The sequence below is a fragment of the Rhipicephalus microplus genome, chromosome 2 (assembly GCF_043290135.1).
Source record: "Rhipicephalus microplus isolate Deutch F79 chromosome 2, USDA_Rmic, whole genome shotgun sequence".
Lineage (NCBI taxonomy): Eukaryota > Metazoa > Arthropoda > Arachnida > Ixodida > Ixodidae > Rhipicephalus > Rhipicephalus microplus.
Window position 1 is genome coordinate 293,353,682 of NC_134701.1, and position 20,422 is coordinate 293,374,103.

At 45.8% G+C, this 20,422-nt stretch overlaps 1 protein-coding gene across 4 annotated transcripts in view; it reads left to right on the plus strand.

Moving 5' to 3' along the window:
• DUBAI (Deubiquitinating apoptotic inhibitor) overlaps positions 1 to 20,422 on the plus strand; it is a 119,898-nt gene that overhangs the window by 67,880 nt on the left and 31,596 nt on the right. For 3 of the 4 annotated variants that reach the window (XM_075882270.1, XM_037429349.2, XM_037429342.2), the window contains exons 7-12: positions 4,649 to 4,750; positions 5,264 to 5,404; positions 6,784 to 6,992; positions 10,744 to 10,837; positions 15,741 to 15,971; positions 19,191 to 19,408. In XM_075882270.1, coding sequence (XP_075738385.1) covers positions 4,649 to 4,750; positions 5,264 to 5,404; positions 6,784 to 6,992; positions 10,744 to 10,837; positions 15,741 to 15,971; positions 19,191 to 19,408 — 995 coding nt within the window. The remainder of the gene's footprint in view (positions 1 to 4,648; positions 4,751 to 5,263; positions 5,405 to 6,783; positions 6,993 to 10,743; positions 10,838 to 15,740; positions 15,972 to 19,190; positions 19,409 to 20,422) is intronic. The other variant, XM_075882271.1, reaches the window with a different exon arrangement.

Below are 20,422 nucleotides of genomic sequence, written 5' to 3' on the forward strand. Positions count from 1 at the left end.
GTGCTTAATGAAGTCATGGTTCTTCTCAAGTAATTTTGCTCAAGGGAATGTTATTCATCTCACGATGTTACAGAGTTTGAATGAGAGTGAGACATGCAGGGAACATTTGCTTCTATAGCTGTACCTCAATTAGGTGCAGTGCCAATGAAAAAAAAAATGCCCTGTCAGAGCCAAACACCCCAAGCATACATCTTTTGTTTCTCTTTTTGCTAGTTAAAATTGTATTAACTTGAAAAACTGTAAGAAACACACACAAAAAGGAAAGCTCCACCAGATGAGCGCTAACGTTTGTGGGGTGCTAACACCCCCTGCAAGGTTGTTTGCGCGTTATGGCGCACGTCGCACGTGTCTCGCGCAGAAGCTGCGTGCAGGAGTTACAATTATAGAGCGGTAGGTGGCGTTGTGCTCGCAAGCGTTTATCACCACCATCATCATCATGGTTAGAACGGTGGAGCCAGCAGTGACGCCTGGCGGGAAGATGTGGTGGCGGCACAGGAGAGATAAGCAGGTCTCTTTGGCGGGTGGTAGTTTGCGCGAACGGTTGTCTGTTGTGTGGGTCCCTGGTGCACGGCACTGCAGGTCATTTGCCGGGGGCCCTCGTGGTGAGTCAAGCGTTTGCGAAGCTGCCTTGTGCGTGTCCTTGTGTTTTTTAGTTTTTGAGTGTAGTGCAATACTGTGTCAGGTTGTTTAGCGTGTTGGTCACAATTGATGTAGTAATTCGGCTGGTTATATAGTCGGTCTAAAAGTAGTTAAATAAATGTGTGTTGTTTTAGTTCGTTTCGACCATGTCTACTGTGTTCATTCAGTCCTAGAGCTTGGTGCTCGCCACTTCAGACCCCACATGAAAAAAAACTAAAGTTTTTTTTTCATGCATCCGCGCCTATTTGCCACTGAGCCCCGGTTTCGTAAAGTGCATAATCTAGCAAGAATTCTTCATCGCACTTCAAAAGATAAAAAAATGAGCAAGACTGCTATCAAGTAGATTAAAAATGTGAAACATTGATTTAACTAAGCTCACTTAAATGAATTTCATTGTAAATTAAACATTAAAGGGCCACTCACCACGTTTGACAATTTTGAGCTGACAAGCGCAATGGGTAGATGAGGCGTTCATGATCACATCTGCCAAAATTTGCAACACCACCCGCCGCGGAAATGGATCGAATTTCAAGATGAACGCTGCTCCCCCGCCCCTCTGCCAGCGCACGCCTAGAGAATGAGGGCATGACGTAGGCGTATAAATGGCTCCCTGTACATGTCAATGCAATGACATTGGTCCTCTACGTAGACTACTCTGCTCTGACGTTGTCAACAGTATACCACGTGACATAGAAAAAAATTATTTAATACAACATGCATAGTGTATGTATTTGTTACTTTAAAAGATAAATAAAACTTGCAGTAAGTCAAGTCAAGTCAAGTTTATTAAATAGTTCAGTTGAGCTACATGGTTAGCGTTATTACAGCAGGAGGTCCCAAAGTTTCAAAGAAACTGACAGGGGGACCTCCTATGGCTACATAAATGGGGTAATTACAAAAAATACAGCAATAGTATACGGATTTGTGAGTAATAATGAATAAGCTTGATTAACAATAAAAATACGATCAATACACAACATAATGGTAATACTCACTATTGAATATAATGAGATGCAATAAAATTTTTGCACGTTTTTCTTTCATTTTTTATTTCCGTAAAGTGCTACGAGATGCGGAGCTGATGTGCCAGCGTTTTGCATGCGTTCGGGTCCCCGCGATCAGCGCATTGAGCAGACGACCTCCATGGAACGCTCCTACGCGTTCGCACACTCATTGTACTCATCTACTCTACCGTGTCTAAGCCAGCGTTTCTAAACCATCCTGCAGGAACAGGCAGAAGACAACAAAATAACGCTGGTCAACAAAGCAATGCTGTTTGCGTGCTCGGTGGTTAGACTTGTTTGCGCACGTCATGCGCATGTCCCCTCATGGTCGGATGCTGGAGAGGGTGGGGAAGAGATTTGGCTTGTGAAGGCTACGCAGAGAAGTGGCAAGGGTTTCGAGCTCGCATTCTCTCATCCTTGTTTTGCGCCGCTTTGAAACACCTGTTTTCTCCGCTCGTGATGAACCGATTCGAAAAATTTTTATGGCAAAACGTTCCTCGTCAGACACCCAACAACTTCCACTGTCTAATTAAAATTCGGTGTGGGGCCTGGTGAGTGGCCGTTTGAGGAGCGAAATATATTGTAGCAAAGCAGCCATTCGGGCTCCATTCACAATTGCATTCACAATTAAAGAGGGAGTTGACGTCAAGCTGGGATTTCAGTGGCATATGTTCCGCACACCAAATCTTTGTTCAAATGTGTTTAGAACATTAATTTCTTTTTTTTTTATACAGTTTTCATTCCTGATTGTTTAGATATTCTGATCTACTTATAACCCTTTCAGTTTAGGAAAAATATGGCTGGAAAAAAGAGCTCTCGAAAGCATGTTCAGCGCTAGCGAACAAAAACATAAAAAAGATGACAGTGCAATGTGCGCATTGAAATGCTTGATATTTTAAAAACTACATATTTTAATAGAAACATAATTGCATATTTCAAATCTTCACATACACACATACACACTCTCACACTTACAACGAGAAGTGCTACCATAATTTATCAAGAATTTCAAGAATATTTTAAGACCTATCTCTTATGTCAATCGGCACTTCTCCTAAATAAATAGTGATTGCGACATGTCCCTGGTATCTAACTTAGTAAAAGTCACTGTAATATTACGAACATATTTTGCACCAAATACTCATCAGTATATGGTTGTGTAATGTTCTATCATTCTTCTTGACAATAATCTGGCATTTTACCCATTTAGCAGTCACTGTACGTTATCAAGGCTTACTGCATGTGTTCTGTGTTTTTATGCTGCATTGTCTTTCTTTTTTACACTTTCACATGTAACTTATGTTAGTCGATGTAATAAAATACCTGAAACCAATTCTGCAGCTTCTTTTGTTCTATATATATATATATTTTTGAAATTATGGTGAAGATGCAATAAACGTAGTGGAAGAAAATTCCAACAGAGAGCATCTATCAAGTTTGTACAGCACCCATTTAGCATCAAGCACTTTAGGCATTTATAGTTCTGGGAACCAAGAAACGCTGGCAAGATGGTTGGGCAGAGGAAGTGCAAGAAGCAAGAACAACTTTCTTATAAATCTTCTCTATACTTGTCACTACAACCACCCCCCAGTGAGCTAAAAACAATCCTAGAAACCTCTGAAATGGGAGGTATACTCCATCTCCTTTCAGCACTGTCAAGGCTATAAGCCCCTTAGCCACTAGGAAGGCCTATTAGCCTCCACACATGTATTCATCTGCTCGGTGTAGGGTGAGCAAAGTGAATAAACGGCATTGCTGAGAAAAGAAAATGGCTGCACCCATCGCAGCTGGTGCACTCCGCTTCAATATTACGCAGCTGGCCGTCGTGTGCTGTGTGGCCTGTAAGTTACAAACTGGCACTTGTATTTACTTTAGGGTTATGCTTGGACAGCAATGTACTCGTGACTATACTGCACTAATTCCAAGAACCATTACCAAATTCTCAGCGCATTGGGCTTAGCAGGTAAAGAAGCAACGCGAGTTGGCATAAAGCACATTTCACCATTCCTTTTTTACTGCCAGTGCAGTGGGTGAACAGCAAAAGCGAGTTCGCTTCTTAGTGGGCTGTTGCATGTGCATTGGTGCTGCCATATTGATTTGTTACCACAGTTACCGGCAGTTCTGATACAGCAATTAAGGGCATATGACATCAATGTGAAGAACAAACAATATCATGTATCAATGTGACGTAACACATGCCAAACAAGTGTTAATGTCTCAAGCCTATCAATTGTGAGGTAATTATACCTGGAACTATGTTTTGCTGTGCAAACGTATTGCTTGCTTACACCCCGTAACCTTTGTAGTGCTGAACGGTGGTGTTCAAATGGAGTATAGTCAAGAGTTGCACTGAGGTTTCAGTTGGTCGACATGAGCTTTTTTGCGGGGGTGCAGTGTCATTGGTTTGTGGATGGCTGTATGCGCTCAGTAATGCAGCTGACTGGAGATTTCTGACATAGAAGTAGATAAAGAGCATCATGCTTATGGCGCATTGCACTCTGAGAATTAAAGAGAGCTTAACTGGTTGGTAAGTATTCATTCTAAAAAGAACAGGGCGTGCAAAATGGACACTAGAAGGAAGTCAAGACATCACGAACACTAACGACTGCAAAGGCACGCTGTGCATGCTTATTTGAATAATTGCAAGGGCATGTACAGATAACTCCTACTAGGCACGTGTTATCAACAGAAACGTATCATCTTTTGGATTTGATATGCCGAAGGTTCCCTGAGGGAGCGTGCATCCTCGTTATGCAAGTGCACCTTTGAATGTTGTCACTTGCTCAAAACAGGTCAGCATGTATATCGAGCCTTGCATGCTTCGGGATACATTTTGTCAGAGGCCGCAACTGCCACAAGGTGTCACCTCGTAGAGCAATGCCAGCTGCTCGTACGCTCTACACAGATGTGAACGTGTGGCTGTACTCACTGGATTGGAAATGTTGATCAGTGGCATGCATGGTTTTCAAGGCGTTAATATCGAACAACCCTGTTTCGTGTCCCAGGTGTTCTGCAGGGCTGTGCAGCCGTTGACCCGCAAGTGCGCATTCCCAGTGCTGGCTTTTATGCTGCTATCATACCAGCACTCTCCGGCTCTTTTCCACAAGGTTTGTCACTCTCTTTTTTTTTTCCAGACTGGACAGATTACTTCTTAAACTGAAGCTACCCTAACCTAGCCACTGAAAACATCTTTTTTAAGTTCTTTGTGCTGCACATAAGAGCACAGAAATGAGCATGAAAGCCATAATACCATCTTTGGTGTTCAAGATTTGCTTCTAAGGTTTGGTGGTGAACTCAGAATGCACATGCATCAGCAGCCAAAGCTCATTGATAAGGTTTTGTGTAATGTATTTTTCTGGGTACCCCCCTCTATGGTAGCTCTGCATGCTGGGTGTCGTGTTGCTGAGCTAAAGGGTTTGATGCACGGCACCCGTATTGGGGATATGTGAAAACCACTCATGCGAGTAGATTCAGGTGCATGTTAAATAACAACACTGCAGTATGCCTCATAATCGTGTCTAAGCTTGCAATAAGTATTATTTTTCGAGTCATTGCAGGCCTTTAATTTGACCAGGAACTCATGTGTCTCAGTGAACCTTACTCCTGCCATCACTGTGCAGATCCTGCCTCATCTGCCGCTGTTTGTGAAGCAACTGCAGAATGACCCAGTTCTTCAGGAGCTGGCCAGCCTGTCGTACACTATGATGTACCTGCACTCGGGCTTTCCTGACCTCTACGATGCCGTGCTAGATGCACTCAAGGTGATTTGCCAGCTCAAAATGAGACCTCCTGGCAAATGCACATTTGTTCAATCTTACTCGCCAAATTGTTACTGGTGTTATGAAGTCAGGTTTGATGAGATCTCACCGCTGCCACCACTGTTAGGAATTCGCTGTGGCGCGATGGTAGTGGTAGCCAAGGGCAGTGAGCAGTTGAACGAACTTCACTGAGGCCTTCGCCCAGAGGCAGAATAGGGAGGCAATTGGTTTTGAAAACAGCAACAGGTAGGAATGTTCACTATAATAGGTTATAGTTTGTACAGAGACGGCCAGCACCACAACGTCGGCTGGGGCAAAATCCTCTAAACTGGGGCAGGCACGTCCTTAAATAACGTTTTGGTCTCTTCTACAAGACCAGTTCCCGGTGCTTGGAGGAGAAGGTGAAGCTTTCCCGGGAACGGCACGGTGGCTCGATGAAGGGGGCGACGCTTTGCCCGGAACTGCACAGTGCCGCCTTCTGCGTGGAAGGTGGTGCAGAAAAGAGGGGGGGGGGGGGGGGAATTTGTCTGAACTGCGCTCGTTCTCATGGAAAGAAGCGCTCCTGAACGAGGATCATGCCTGTGGCATAACGCTGTACATACTTTATCCACAGTCAACATCTTGATCTTTTGGACTCCCCAAAGACTGTGAAGTTGTTAAAAAAAAGAATGCTTTTACTTTGCTGTAGTTAACAAACAGCTCACCTATGCCTGAAAAAGCTCTGAGGGCTTGTCAACAGGCGTCTCAGCTTCTTGATGTCCACTTCATGCTTTATGAAGAGAATCTCCCCTCTGCTATTCCTGCGCCCAAGTTGCTTCTTCCCCCTTCTGTTTTCTTCTTACTTTTGCATTGTACTCCCCCAAGATTGTCACTTCAGCCTCCTCATGATAAAACTGTTCTAGCTTCTTCTCATCATAGCCAGCCTTGGAGCAAGCCTTTGTATTATTATGAGCTAGATAGTAGGATGGAAGCTGGTCTTTAGATAAACTACATAGATCTCTAATTTATTTTTATCACAAGGTTTGCTGCCCTTGCATTGATACCGTTTAATTCGTTAATGTTACCCATAATGTTAAATAGGAACCCTGAGCAATAATCTTGCTTCTCAGAAAGCCTTTTATAAAAAAGTATTAGTCGGCCCTGAATGTGCGCCCCAGTTCTTTGAACCTCGCTTAAGCCAGTGATATGCCATTCAACACCTGGCAAGACAGTTTGCATGTTTCCTGCATTCCTGTGGAATTCGCTGCATGTTTGCTGTGGAATTAAGGCGAGTGCTCATCCCGAATATTTGTCTGGATTGCACAGCTCTAATGACAGTGAATCAGCTGTGGAAAAGAGAGGACTGCTTCTGTAAATAAGTATCACGATGGCCACTGTTTCAGGATGTGTCGGCAGCTACACCTAGTGTAGATGACATGCAGCAACTCCTGAACCAGTACCGGTTGTCTTCGGCCACAGAGCGCTACATAGGAGGCATTGTGGGAGAGCCATCTGCCCTGGTACGTCGTGAGGCTGAGCTTGTTGGGCTGCTCAACCTGGGCAACACGTGCTATGCCAACAGCGTCCTCCAGGCACTTTACATGACCTCACGGTGAGTGTCTGCCATGCTACAAAATTGCAGTATGAATTGTCAGAATTCTTCACTACCCTGCTGAGGTAGCATAATTTATTGCAAATAAAAGTATGCGATGTCAGTGGTCCTTCGGACAAAATTAGTTCAGTTTGTGGGAACTGAGGCTAGCCCGCTGCCTTTGCGCGGGCTTTGCCGCCTTTTCTGCCGTTCTCATGTCCCGACATGTTTCCCTTCCTTTGCTGTCTGCCGCGCTGGGAGAGTGAAGTGACGTTTAACCCCCTCACCCGGTAGCGGATGTTGACTGTGGCGCCGCGCGCGTAGTCTCCCGAGAGGTTTTCGCGCGCTGTGTTGGGAGCGGGCAAACAGATACTCTCCGGGACTGCAAATGATGAGCCACGCAATCTTTTCCGTCCGTCAGCTCCCGTCGCTCGGGGCTCGTCGGACTTCGCTGACGTGGATCATGTTTACCGCGGAGACGTGCTCGTGGCACCCTGTGTAGTACTTTTGTGCCCGTGGCGTGGATAAGCCCATTTGCTTTCCCATCGCGCCTTTGCAACGGGCTTTACTGCGTTTGGTGTTGCCACAATAAAGTGTTGCGACTTTGAGCAGTATCGTGTTCTCGCCCCGGCGACGGTTAACGCGTGCCCTGCGGCTCGCTAAGACCGGACCCACGCTAGTGGCCGTACTCCTTCGGGATACGTGTACATCACAAGTTATAGCAACTTCCCGTCACTTAAGCGCCCGGTCACATGTTGCTGCATGCCTACGCTTTTTCCTTGCACCTTATTTTTCAATACTATGTGCGTGCTAGTCAAGGCAAAAGGTATTCACAACTGTTTATATTGCCGCTAGGACAATATTTACGTCTTAAGAAACTAAGGCACAGACATTGGTGGGTCCAATCCGCCCCTTCCCGATGGGGCAGCGCATGCTCCCTTCCATAGCGGAAAGCTCGCGAGGCACTTTTTTATAAAGGAGACTTCCATCCTGGCGATGGCGGTTTTTCTCGGCTCCTACCGAATTCCTGCCAAAAAGGGCAATGGGCAGCACAAGAAAATGAAGGTGGCTTCCACCATCATACTTCGGAGCCACGGAACACCACCAGCATGCTGCGCAGAGCCGAAGGGAAATCTAGTTATACAGAGCTTTGCTCAAGGAGACTGTCCATATTTCCATGGTATTGGCAAATTCCTTTCCATTTTTCTCAATTCGAATGATTCTTTGCTCTCTTCTCCTAACCCTAAAATACATACCCCCCGCCCCTTCCGCGCCACCGCCTATTTGATGAGCCGCCGCCAGCGGAGAATAAAACACCCGCGTGTCGTTGCCGGCATATTCAGTACCGGCGCACAGGTCTGATTGCCAATAGAACACTTCTTTGAGATCCGATACACTCAGACTCTCTGCTGCTTGTTAATCCTTTCAAGGTGAAATTTTTTTGTGAAATGCGTGCCAAACATAGGTAATCTTTCTTTTTTGCTGGAATAAATTCTTTAAACATTTCTATTTATGAAATACCCAAAACTTTTTTTTCGTGACCGTAAAGTGACAAAACTATTTAGTGTTGTTATGTGCACGTAGTTTATTCAAACACCAAGAAGTATCCTAAACAGAAACACTTTCACAATCTTTTATAAATAAGAATTATGCATTAGAATAAATGTAGCTCACTGTCATATAAAATTATGTGCACCAGAGTACTTTTTTTTGAAAAGAAACTTTGCTATAACACTAAGCACTAAGGAATGGTCACCTTTGATCCGATCATATTTGTATCGTCGCACACGCTTTCGAGTTGTTGCTTTGTCATGATTGTCGAAGTTGGAACTTGTAAGTAAATCTTCTTCTGATCAACTGAAATCCAATTAATCAGATTTGGCATTTGGAGACCAAGACGTCCCCATTAGGAGAATGGCCGCTCGATTCACTAGCAGCAGAGCAACCAGCGTGCACTTCTATAGCGTACACGCACTGCACAAGTGAGCGCACGAAAAATATATCTATGGTTGTGCGCCCAAGCGGGCTGAAAAATGAGTGGAAAAGCTATGATACATCTTATTGCTTACAAAATCGAGATAGTTTTTTTTTCCCAAAACAGAAAACATAAACACAGCAGTGTTTTTTGCTTAGTGTACCGCCACACAAAAACAAATGTAGTTGTGCCCTGAGCAGCAATAAATGAGAGAATCAGAAGTAGTCACCCTGTGAGAGGTTGGAAACCAGACAGCAATCAGCTTTGCAGGTGCGAGAAGTGTTAACTACTAGCAGGACGAAACCGTAACCAGTCGCACCGTGTGTGCATGCTTGAATTTACAAGCAAAAGGCCGCTACGCTGCTTTGGGGGGGGAGGGGGAGGTACTGGAGGTTTACAAGGGTGGTCTGAAAAGTTCTCAGCCTCAGTAAGAATCACGTGAGCTGGAACTGATGTGCACGTTCATATAAGGTTCTGCAATTCTCGGATGAAACGCCATCCAGTGGTGACCAGCAGTTTGGCTTTGACAGTTGATCACAGGGTGTAGTGAAAAGCACCGTAAAGGATGCAGAAGCTTGAGTACCGGACAAAGTTCTTTTGTAAAAGAAGGTTTCTCTCCAAATGAAGCTTACAAATGGTTTGTTAAAGTTTACAGGAAATATTCACCTTCATACTCTGCAGTCAGGAAATGTGCTGCTAAGTTTAAGCGAGGGAGAGATAGCATTGAAGATGACCCGCGCGAACAACTCCTTAATTGATTGACCGTGTGCACGATATGGTTTTGGAAGACAGGAAAGTGAAGTTGCGCGAAACTGCCGTGGAGGTTGGTATCTCAGTGAAAAGTGTAGGTCACATTTTGTACTATGAACTACATATGAAGAAGCTCAGTGCAAGATGGATGCCACACATCCTTACTCCTGAGCAGAAACGCAACTGCATGATGATGTCACAGCATGCTTTGGAGCTGTATAACAAAAATCTAGCAGACTGTCTCGCACATTTATAATAATGGATGAAACTTGGATTTACCATTACACACCAGAATCGAAACCACATTCAAAGCAGTGGTCTGAAACCAGGTCTTCTGCACCAAATAAAGTCAAACCTTCCGCAGTAAAGGAGATGGCCTCTGTCTGTTTTTGGGACAATAAAGGCATTCTGCTTGTGGATTATCTTGAATAGGGTAAAACCATGATCGGGGAGTTCTATTCGGACCTTTTAACTCAATTGAATCAGAAAACTCGTGAGAAAAAATTTCGTGTGATAGTGGTTATGGACACTGTTGGCAGTGGCGGACAACTTGCCTCACGTGACCCTTGTGATCTCATAACAGTTTTTTTTTGTAAATATCAAAGTCACCTCAGGGAAAATTAAATTACTCGCAATAGAGGGTGCCATATGTCCAGGAATGAGTCCAGGAATGAGGCTGAATGTTTCTATGATCCGCAGTTAATGCACTATAGTTGCAGTAGGGAAAGAGATAATACTAGCAGCTGCTCCACTTTATTGAGAACGTGTGCTTGGTTTTCTTCCGTAAAATTACTGCCTTCGTTAAAAGGCTTAGTGCATGATAGTTTAGACACAACTAATAATTAAACACATCTGGCATTGATAGATGGCCTAGCATGTCAATTGGGACGAAAGGAGTGGTACATGGCGTGGCAGGGTGACATTGCTTCAATTAACAGTTGTCCTGAAATGGTTCCTACCATTTGAAATAAATTGATATTCTCTCTAGGATGGTTTGTGAATGCTTGTGTGGGATCTTCATAGCACATGTGCTTTCACTGCTTGTAGCTTGAGAAACCAGCTGCTTCAAACTGACACTTTACCACCAAGGACCATCCTGAAGAGCCTGCAGAAGTTGTTTGCATTCCTGGCTCTATCACAGGTGAGCACTGGGATGTTTCCATGTAGTGCAACACTCTGGTTATGCTAAGAGAGGCTTTTGTCATGCAGTGAGCATAAAAATAAAGATGATGATGTTTTAGGTATAATAAAAACTTAAACGTTGTCTTGACATGTGAAACTGAAATATATTATAGCACAGGAGCGTAGGCCTAGCCGGCTAAATAGCAATTTCCAGCTCGAGTTTCCCCTGCTTAGTGCTGACGATGTGACTGCGGAGTCTTTATGATGTATTTCTTCATTCCATATTTTCCCCTCCCTAAAGGTGGAGCTGTTCTAAGGTGTCGTGAGGACAAGAGGTTTGCGAAACGGTTTGAGGCGATCCATGTGAACGGTTACGTGGCCTCGGCAGCTCAGGTCAACTGTGAGCATGAGAGATTCGATGAGGTAGTTGATAGAAGTTTGCTGAAGGAGTCCGTAGGGTTTGTGATACCTGCTGACGAATTTCATAGAGATACCCGGTGCAGAAGTGGGAAGCACCCACAGCCAAACAAGAAAGTGCGGTGAAAACTGGTTGCGGGGCAGTCCGTTCTCGGGCCGAAATTTCTGTAGCGCTTGTTCTTGTGTTTTTAGGCTGCAAGCTGATTCAGACATTGTTTCGTATATCGAGCAGCTTTGGCAGCTGGTGTGTCCTCGAATGAGTCAGGTCAGTGGGGAGATCTTTCGCTGAATTACAGTTGTAAGAGGAAGCACCAATGGTAATTTAGGAATTCCTTGAATAAAGGCGCAACACTCATTGGTTCTTGCTGTGTTTACCATATCAGACGAATTCAAGAGCCCCCATAAAAATGTTTATAGCTGCTGGCTGGGGTGTGTTGAAATTGTAAATAAAGGTGTGACTCGGTGTATATTCTCTCTTGGGGACCTTAAGTTTGACTGAAGTACGACAAGTGTGATCTGCTACATTAAATTCTCTGCGTTAAGTAATTTCTTTTTTGTGGCCACCCATTAAATCTAATACTAACGGACTGTGTCGTTTCTACAATTTACCGTTTGGGACCGATGAACATTTGACCATGTAGATAAGGTTTGAACTAGCACAGGTAAAACTAGATTTTATGGGATGGAAGTTATCTCTTGTGGTGCTTTTAACTACCGTTAAATACCGAGGAAGCGCCCCCACCTGAGGAAGTGGCCCCTTCCTTTTTTTGAGATTTGCACGATGTTTCAATGATAGAGGCACCCTTCTCTTCTGCTATTTTCAGTTTCATTCACTGTTTTCGAAGGAGTGCATTCTAAATGAAGCATTTTATTGGAACCACGGCTGTGCATTTTTTTTATTCTGCCCCGCCCTAGTGGTCAAGTGGCTAAGGTACTAAGGTGCTGATTTAAGATACTTAGCTGCTGGCACACAGGTCGCGGGATCAAATCCCGGCTGCGGCGGCTGTATTTTGGTTAGAGGCGAAAATGCAGGCTTGTGCGCTCAGATTTGGGTGCACGCTAAAGAACCCCAGGTGGGCGAAATTTTTGGAGCCCTCCACCAGGGCATCTCTCAAAATCATATGGTGGTTTTGGGATGTTAAACCCCACATATCAATCAATCATCATTTTTATTCTCAGTGGCTCTTGGTTCGCCTGCCATCTTAAATTTCGCTTCATGACTGAGCAAACCCGCCTCCCCTCCCCCACCCAAATATTGTCAGATTATCTTTCATTGTATAGGAGAGGGGGGGAGGGGGGTGCACTTGTTCAGGATTTTAGTGTATATTGTCATCTTAAAGGTGTTTGCAATTGTTACATCTTGGAAGATAGCACAGTGTTATGTGGGCAGTAGAATGTGGGTTTACCTTTGCATGCACTAACATGTCCTTGAAATTCTTATTAAGACAACAAAAGGCCTTTGGTACTTAAGGAAACGCTTTTCTAAGGTGCTCGTTGCTTGCCAGTATTGGATAATACTTACAGAGGATATTACTTATCTTTGGGAGCAGCGTTACTAGATCCTGTCAGTTGTCAAACTCGGCCTTGGAGCGGTGCGAAAATGTGGCCCTCTTCCGTCTCCTCTCATGAGGTGGCGCTGCCGCCACAATCGGCCCGGTTGCTACGGAAGCTTCACAAAGCAGCAATGCGCCGCCGTATGAATGTCACTTCTCCCTGTCTCATTCTCTTATGTGTCGCTGCTCTTCTTAGCACCAAGTCCTCAAGGAATTTTTTTCTTACTTTGTGCACTCTGTAAAAAACAACTATGGGTGAGTGAATAGGACATTGAGGCTTTTCGTGCGAGGTATATTGTTATATGTATGTGTATAACGGGCCAGATGACAAAAAACTACAAAAGCCTGTTTGGCAATATTCACGAAAGAAGTGCTTTCTTGTTTGCTACAGGTACCTTGTGAATGTTTTTTTGTCGAAAATTTATATTCTTCGCGTAAAAATGCATCTGCATAACGATAAAAAATTCACTTCGCCTGTGATTGTGAGCATATGGTCTGCGCAGCGAAAAGTCAAAAACAGGGAGGCAGCATTCCTATAGATCATTATAAACCATCCAGAATGTGTGTCCCTGCTCTTTCTTTCCGTCTTGTACTTTTTTGCGAGCTCTAGCGATGGTCGAAAGCTCATCGAAGAGCAATGCAGAGCTTTTGATGGTAACCCTGTTGTCTGTGGAGCACACTCCTTCATCATGGTCAGAACCAGTGGGCACTGCGTTTTCATTTTGGCTCCATTTCGATTCTTGCAGCGCTTAACGTCAAAGCCTGGTTGCACAGTGAGAAGCTTGCTCTTCTTTGAAAACTTTGAGAAATATTTTGGACTACTGAGAAAGAGACATACAGCGTCTTACTTTAGCGGCCACTTATCAAGTGGTACAGTGACCACTTCTCCATTGACGTTGTTGATAAAATATCCAACGAGGTCTTCTGACTATAAGTGCAAGTCACACATGACACAAGAGCTTTGTCGAGCCTCAGAATAGCGTGCTGCCATTCGCGAAGACATGAAGCAGTATTCAGTGGCCTGAAAAAGAGGCTCTTCTCGCTCGAAGATCGCACTGAGTCGTAGCCACTCCTGCAGCTGGTCACAAAACACCAGGGGCGTAGCCAAGGGTGGCACACCATGGGCCCGTGCCACCCCCCCACGAAGTTTTTTCGCCATGGCATTGGGAGCAAAAAATGACCAATTCAAGGGGGTGCCCTCCCTGAAACCTAAGAGGTGCCCCCCCCCCCCCCCTCCCACTTGAAAAAATTTCTGGCTACGTGCTTGCTAAACACTGATGCATATTAAATGCAAAGCATCTTAGAGTGGGCTTTGGTTCGACGTGCGACGTGAGCACCCCTACTGCACATGCGTAACATCTGGCCCAAACACTTCCAGCACCCTAGAATGCACTAGCGCGTCCAGCCTGTGTAAGGGGCTAGGAAAGTCGCTGTGGTCTCACCTAAAGCCTCACTCTTTACACTCTCTCAGCAAACAAGTGATGGTGTCTAGAAACAAGATACTGTAGACGCGCGATGAAGCAACGCCTAGTCAGAACACGCTGGAACTCTCGCTAGCGCGGACCTGTATCACTGGCTGTGTGTGGCTGTGGCCTCTCCCCCTTACACTCTAGTTTTCAGCATTACAAGCCAGGCGAGATCGCGGAACAGCAAATGAAGAAGCGGAAGGCTTGACGCGCTGAAGCGCAATGTAAAGGTTGTTAAGCGGACTCCAAGCTCCGGTCAAAGGAAACCCAGCGCAAACGGCAACGTCAGCTGGAACTGCTACAGATTAAACACAAGCTCGATATGCCAAAATGCAGTGGCAGTCTCGGCAAGCAAACCCCGTCGTATGCAACACTGACATCGAAGTCAAGCATCAGCGTCGAGCCCACGCGTCGGCAGCGGACAGATAACGCTAGTCCAACACACGTGCAGAACGCTTTGCTAAACAACTTTAACGTTGGGGCTTCAACGGTGCCGACGCCACTAACGCCAAATATGGCGATAGCACTAAATACGCAACATAAAAGGGAACATTAATGTAAAAACACAAACACACATTCAAACCGATGCAAACATGGTGTACACCACAGGTGCTGCTTTGCATCTCCTCATGGCTCCTTTTAGCAAGAGTTGGAGTAATTTTTTATCACAAAGCCCGCAGCATTATCCTGGCACACAGAAAACCAAAGTGACCAAAAAAAAGCATGCACTTCGGCGCCTCTGCCCGTTGCCTCTACCAGCGCTACGTGCACCGCTCCACGGGTGTTACAGAAAGAGGTCAGGTGCCGCGGTGGAGTTTGACATCTGAAATTGTCTAGTAATGTTGTTCAGGAGTGCATATCAATATTTGGTTATAAATATTGGTGGTTGGTTGGGCTTTGCTATGGGGGCACGCTAGCTTTTATTTATTTATTTCTATATAGCAGTGATCGTGTTGTGTGGCGGGTGGATAGATGGGCAGTTTTCTCCGGCTGTGGCGGCTGTGGCGGCTGCATTTCCGATGGAGGCGGAAATGTTGTAGGCCCGTTTACTCAGATTTGGGTGCACGTTAAAGAACCCCAGGTGGTCTAAATTTCCGGAGCCCTCCACTACGGCGTCTCTCATAATCATATGGTGGTTTTGGGACGTTAAACCCCACAAATCAATCAATCAGTTTTCTCATTTTGACAGCGTAGGAATGCTTGAGCATTGAAAAAGTTCTACATGCTGCCATGTTGTTGCATCTGACATATTCAGTGTCCACAAATATTTATAACAAAACTTGATGCCAAACGTGAAGTGTGGCGGCCACTATTATTGAGCTCTGGAGGAGAAGTAGAAGTGATGTAATCTGCCCAACTAGTGGCAGTGCCCTACTCAGTGCATGCCAGTTCTAGCTACTATCTCCTGGACAAGTGAGAACGGCTGTTGCCGTAGTGAGCACGTGTGGTGGTCGTTACCCAACTTGATCAATGATTCGAACTGCAGCGACCAGCTGTGTGTCCTGAGGATTTTCTGCACACCTCCAATCCGCCTTGGTTCCAGCAGGGAGAGCAGCAGGACTGCTCCGAGTTTCTTCGCTACCTCGTCGATTCGTCGCATGAGGAAGAAAAAAGACACAGCTTCCCGCTGAGTTGCTCGCAAAGCACAGGGCAAACACTCATCCAGGAGGTCTTTGGGGGAGCTGTCTGCACCACTTACCACTGCCTTACTTGCAATGTGAGTATAGCACTGGAATGTAGGTGAACCCATTGTCATCTAGCTGACACTCATCACAAAAGCACTGGGCTGCATCGCATCTTTCATGTGACCAGTTTGTTCATTTGTTGTCAGAGACAAAAAGTGCACTTCTTGAGAAGTTATGATTTCCATGCAAGGGCATCTTTTTCAGTTAAACCTTAACATAAATAAAATATTGTACTCACCCTAATAACAAGCATTCTGGCCCTAAAGCTGTGACAATGTTACCATCTAGAGCGGAGAGCTGGTCTTTGTAGTGACACGCATCCCGAAGGAGTGCGGCCACTAGCGTGGGTCTGGTCTTAGCGAGTCGTAGGGCACACGTTAACCGTGGTCATGGCAAGAACACAGTACTGCTCAAGGTCGCAACACTTTATTGTCTGTGGCTACACCAAACGCAGTACAGCCCCTTGCACAGGCACGGCGGGAAAGCAAATAGGCTTATCCACGCCACGGGCATAAAAGTACTACGCAGGGTGCCACGAGCACGTCTCCGCGGTAAAGGTGATCCACGGAGACACCGGAACCAAGGCCCAGTTGCTCGAGCGAGGGCAAAGGCGCTCATGTTGGCTTCGATGGGAGACGGGTCGGCGTAGCTTGGCCACGCACTAGGACACCGTACCACTCTTCGGCCGAGCGTACGCAGAGGGGCAACAAAAGATGAGCATTCGCCTCGGGCGCGAGGCGCCGTCAGCAAAGTCCGACGATGGGAGTCGACGGATGGAAAAGATTGCGTGGCTCCAGCTGTCTCGGTGAGTTTCTGACCCGCTCACAGAACACCTACCAGTTGACCCGCTCCCGACGAACGCGCGCGAGACCTCTCAGGAGATCTTGCGCACAGCGCCACAGTCGACATTCGCTACCGGGTGAGAGGGGTCAAAACGCCACTCCTTGCTCTCTCGAGGCGGCAGACAGCAGAGGAGGGGAGTCATGTTGGGACATGAGAATGGCAATAACGGTGGCAAAGCCCGCGCAAAGGCGGCGGGCTAGCCTCAATTCCCACAGCGGCAACCTATCGAACCTATTCTTTACATACTTCCTAAACAATGACGCTCTCTTTGCTATGAATCGTTACAAATACCCTGGTGTTCATTTCACACTTCATCTATCATGATCTACACACAGAAAAGATAACCGCAAGAGCATCACACACTTCAGGCTGTCGGAAGCCTAATCTTTACAGCAAATTGGCAACTTCCAAACTTTAGTATGCCATGAGCTTGAGTATCCATCAGCCATCTGTCCCCCCCCCCCCCCCCCCCCCGCCAGGATTATCTCACAAAATTCGTTGAAGCAGTTCAGAATTCTGCAGCACTCTTCATTGCCCATGACCATAAGAGGCTATCAATGTAAGAGAAATTAAGCATTCACTTTCACTTCTACACCTTCAGTCTCATAGGGGTGTTGCTCTAATGAGCTTACTACACAAAACATTATATAATTGTATGTGAAAATATTTAATATTGTGGGCATTCGTTATACACTTCTCCTCTATACATTATCATCGTCATCATTCGTCTGGGTCTCTGTCCTCATCTTCAAAGGGTGTCACCACCATCATCATCGGGTGTGTGTGCGCTCTGCCTCAAACTGCCTGTTCGCTGCGTAGTCCTTGGGCTGAATAAACGCCATTTGAACCCAGACGTCGTAATGTATAAAAACCACACTGCTTCTTGTAAGACCACGCCGCTTCTTGAGCTGCTTCAATATGAGCACGTGCTTTCAACATCTTTCTGGCCAAACACACACATTTAACAATTGAGCTTCATCGATTCACCAAGTCCCAGACCACTCGCCGGCGGCCCGCGGAAGCCTCGGCTCATGGGTGGCTGCGTCACATGCACATGATCCAAAAATCTCGAGCCATCCCGAGTGGCCTCGGGCCATCTGCACACTTGATTCTGTCTGCGTCCGCTGTGGCCTGTGGCATCTGCTATGCCGTCTGCTGCCTTCATGACTGTGACACAGGCCACAACGCCGACCTGATTCCAACCTCAACAGCAGTTAGTGAATGATACCAGGTGTGTTCATTCTTTCTCTGTCCCGTTTTTCGCGCTGTTCCCATCAGCATCATGTACCAACTGACCCTTCAAGAAATATTTCTGAAGTATACCTATTTCCGTTGTGACGCGACTTACTGTAAGTGAACTATTCGAGCGCAAACGCATCCTAGACTCGCGCGGTCATTCCACAGCTGTTCCTGAGTATAATGTGTGTTTGCCTGACCTTTGGGAATACGCTCATGCTCGACGTGGCTCAGAACAATGATGGCAAAGACTGGGTGTGCAAACGATGCGAAATCTAGGAACATGCGAGAAGGGGACAGAAAAACAGATAGTGATCAAGAGCGCGTCGAAAATTTCCCGTGTCTAACGTAAGATGGCCGCACAGGCATGTGCACCGCGCTGCCGTCAGCTGGCCACCCGAAAGACATCGCTGGACAGTCTCGGGTGTTGAACTGAGCCACCGGGCACGCAATACTGGATACTTGGCCGCAAGGCACGCGAAAAAGGTACATGCGTCTGAGTGATCCCGGACAAGTGGGAGGAGCTTCCAGTTGGTCCCCGAGAAAATTTAATGCAGCGCCGGCAACCAGGGCTGTCCAGAGTCGTTCGGGACGTGCGAATCAATGAAGCTCAATTCTGCACTGCCTTGAAGAATAAAAAATTGGAATGGGCTCTCTGACACTATTGTCAGCATACACGAACTCTGTGAGCAATGACTAACTTTTACACATAAAAAGATAGACAGCTAGCAGCACCTATTGCTAAACTAGTGAAACGCAGAAAAATACTTACGGTATTGGCTATAGTGTTCGGCAAAGCCACAATGTCACAATTTGCCTTGTGTCTCATATCGCTTTGCCTTGCGCTACTAAGTAACGTTGCTTGTTGGGTGAGTTGGAAGGAGTCAATCATAATGTAGTGCAGCGCAAAAAACAGACAACAAACGAGCAAGAGAATCCTGTGTCTTTATTCTCTTGCTTGTTTTTTGCCTGTTTTTTGCAGTGCTCTGCATTACGGTTTATTTATGCTACTAAATTTACTATGTCATGTACCGCTTTGTAGTGCCTGTTTGCTGCTCTCGCACCCCTTCTCACACAATGTTCCAGTTATTGGAACCCATGAGGCACTGGTGTTAGCGAAACAAGAACAGTGTTTACACTCTGAAACGAATTATGTGTCGACTTCGGTCCAGGGCGAGAGCAAGAATAAGGAAGCAATCACAGACCTGCACGTGGCTTTCCCCGAGGTGTCCAGGATAGCTGGCAGCAGTGAGAGCAAGGTGTACCAGACACGATCAAAGTCATCGACTGAGGTCAAGGAGGAGTCCTACCAGGATGTGACCACGCCACTGGCGCTGGAAGACATGCTCGAGGCTTACTTTGAACCGGAGAGCATGGAAGGCGAGAACAGGTATTGTGGGAGAAGGGGTGGGGGGCCGAAATTAGCTGCCAATTAGATATATTTTATAACTTTATTATAGTTAATTTTTATACTTTTTGCATCACTAAAATTTATCGAGTAGTATAGAAGTTATAAACAGTTCTTAAAAAGGAGTTACTTTCCATCAACCCTGTTTATATACAGGTTGCCCCAATTAACTGTGAAGGGGCCCGTCCTACGTATGGCTGATGCAGAAGCCTACCTAATGTTTCAGCCACACACAGCCGTACTGTGCACGATTAACGTCTCCTTAAGGGGAGATGCAGGTCGAAAAACGCAAGTTTTTTTCAATATTACCCATTTTTTATTTTTGCCGGTTTTGATAAGATTAGTACCTCTACTGTTATGAAGAAAATAATACAGGTCGAGACCTAACTGGAAATGCTTTGAAATTTCATCTAAAGAGCACAAGGTGCCTGTTAAAAGGCCGAAAGTTTGCAGTCTTTGAGCACCTTTCCCCCGATAATGCGCCGCCGCTAACCATTGTTGATCGTATGAGTCGAAGAGTCGAGCCTCACTCTTCAAATAACTACAGTTTCTCTCACTGATGCAGCGCAAAAAATAAAAAGAATCACTTTTCTGCGCATTTTTCGAGCACCGCGACTGGCTTATCACATGGTACGAATCGTGGACTGCTATTTATTGGGCGCTGCGCGCCTGTATGTGCTGTGAAACCTATTTGCATGGTCCGTGTCTTGTCGAGCAGCACAGCTGAACAATGCTTTTCTCGTGTAATTATCTCCATTATGAATGAAAAAAGGCATTGCTTGCAAGTGAAAGCCATTGTGCGGCGTGCTCTGTAGGAATAGGCTACGAGCAGCTGGTCCAATTTGCGGCAGTTGTTGACTTGCAAAAGCAAATGCATCAAAGTCATTCACACCCGTCAGCCGGAAAGTTCGTGATGCGGCAATGGATGATGTCAGCGCCAATCTTGAGAGGTCGAAAGAGCTCGTAGTGAGAAAACTTAGCAGGGACGACATTGCC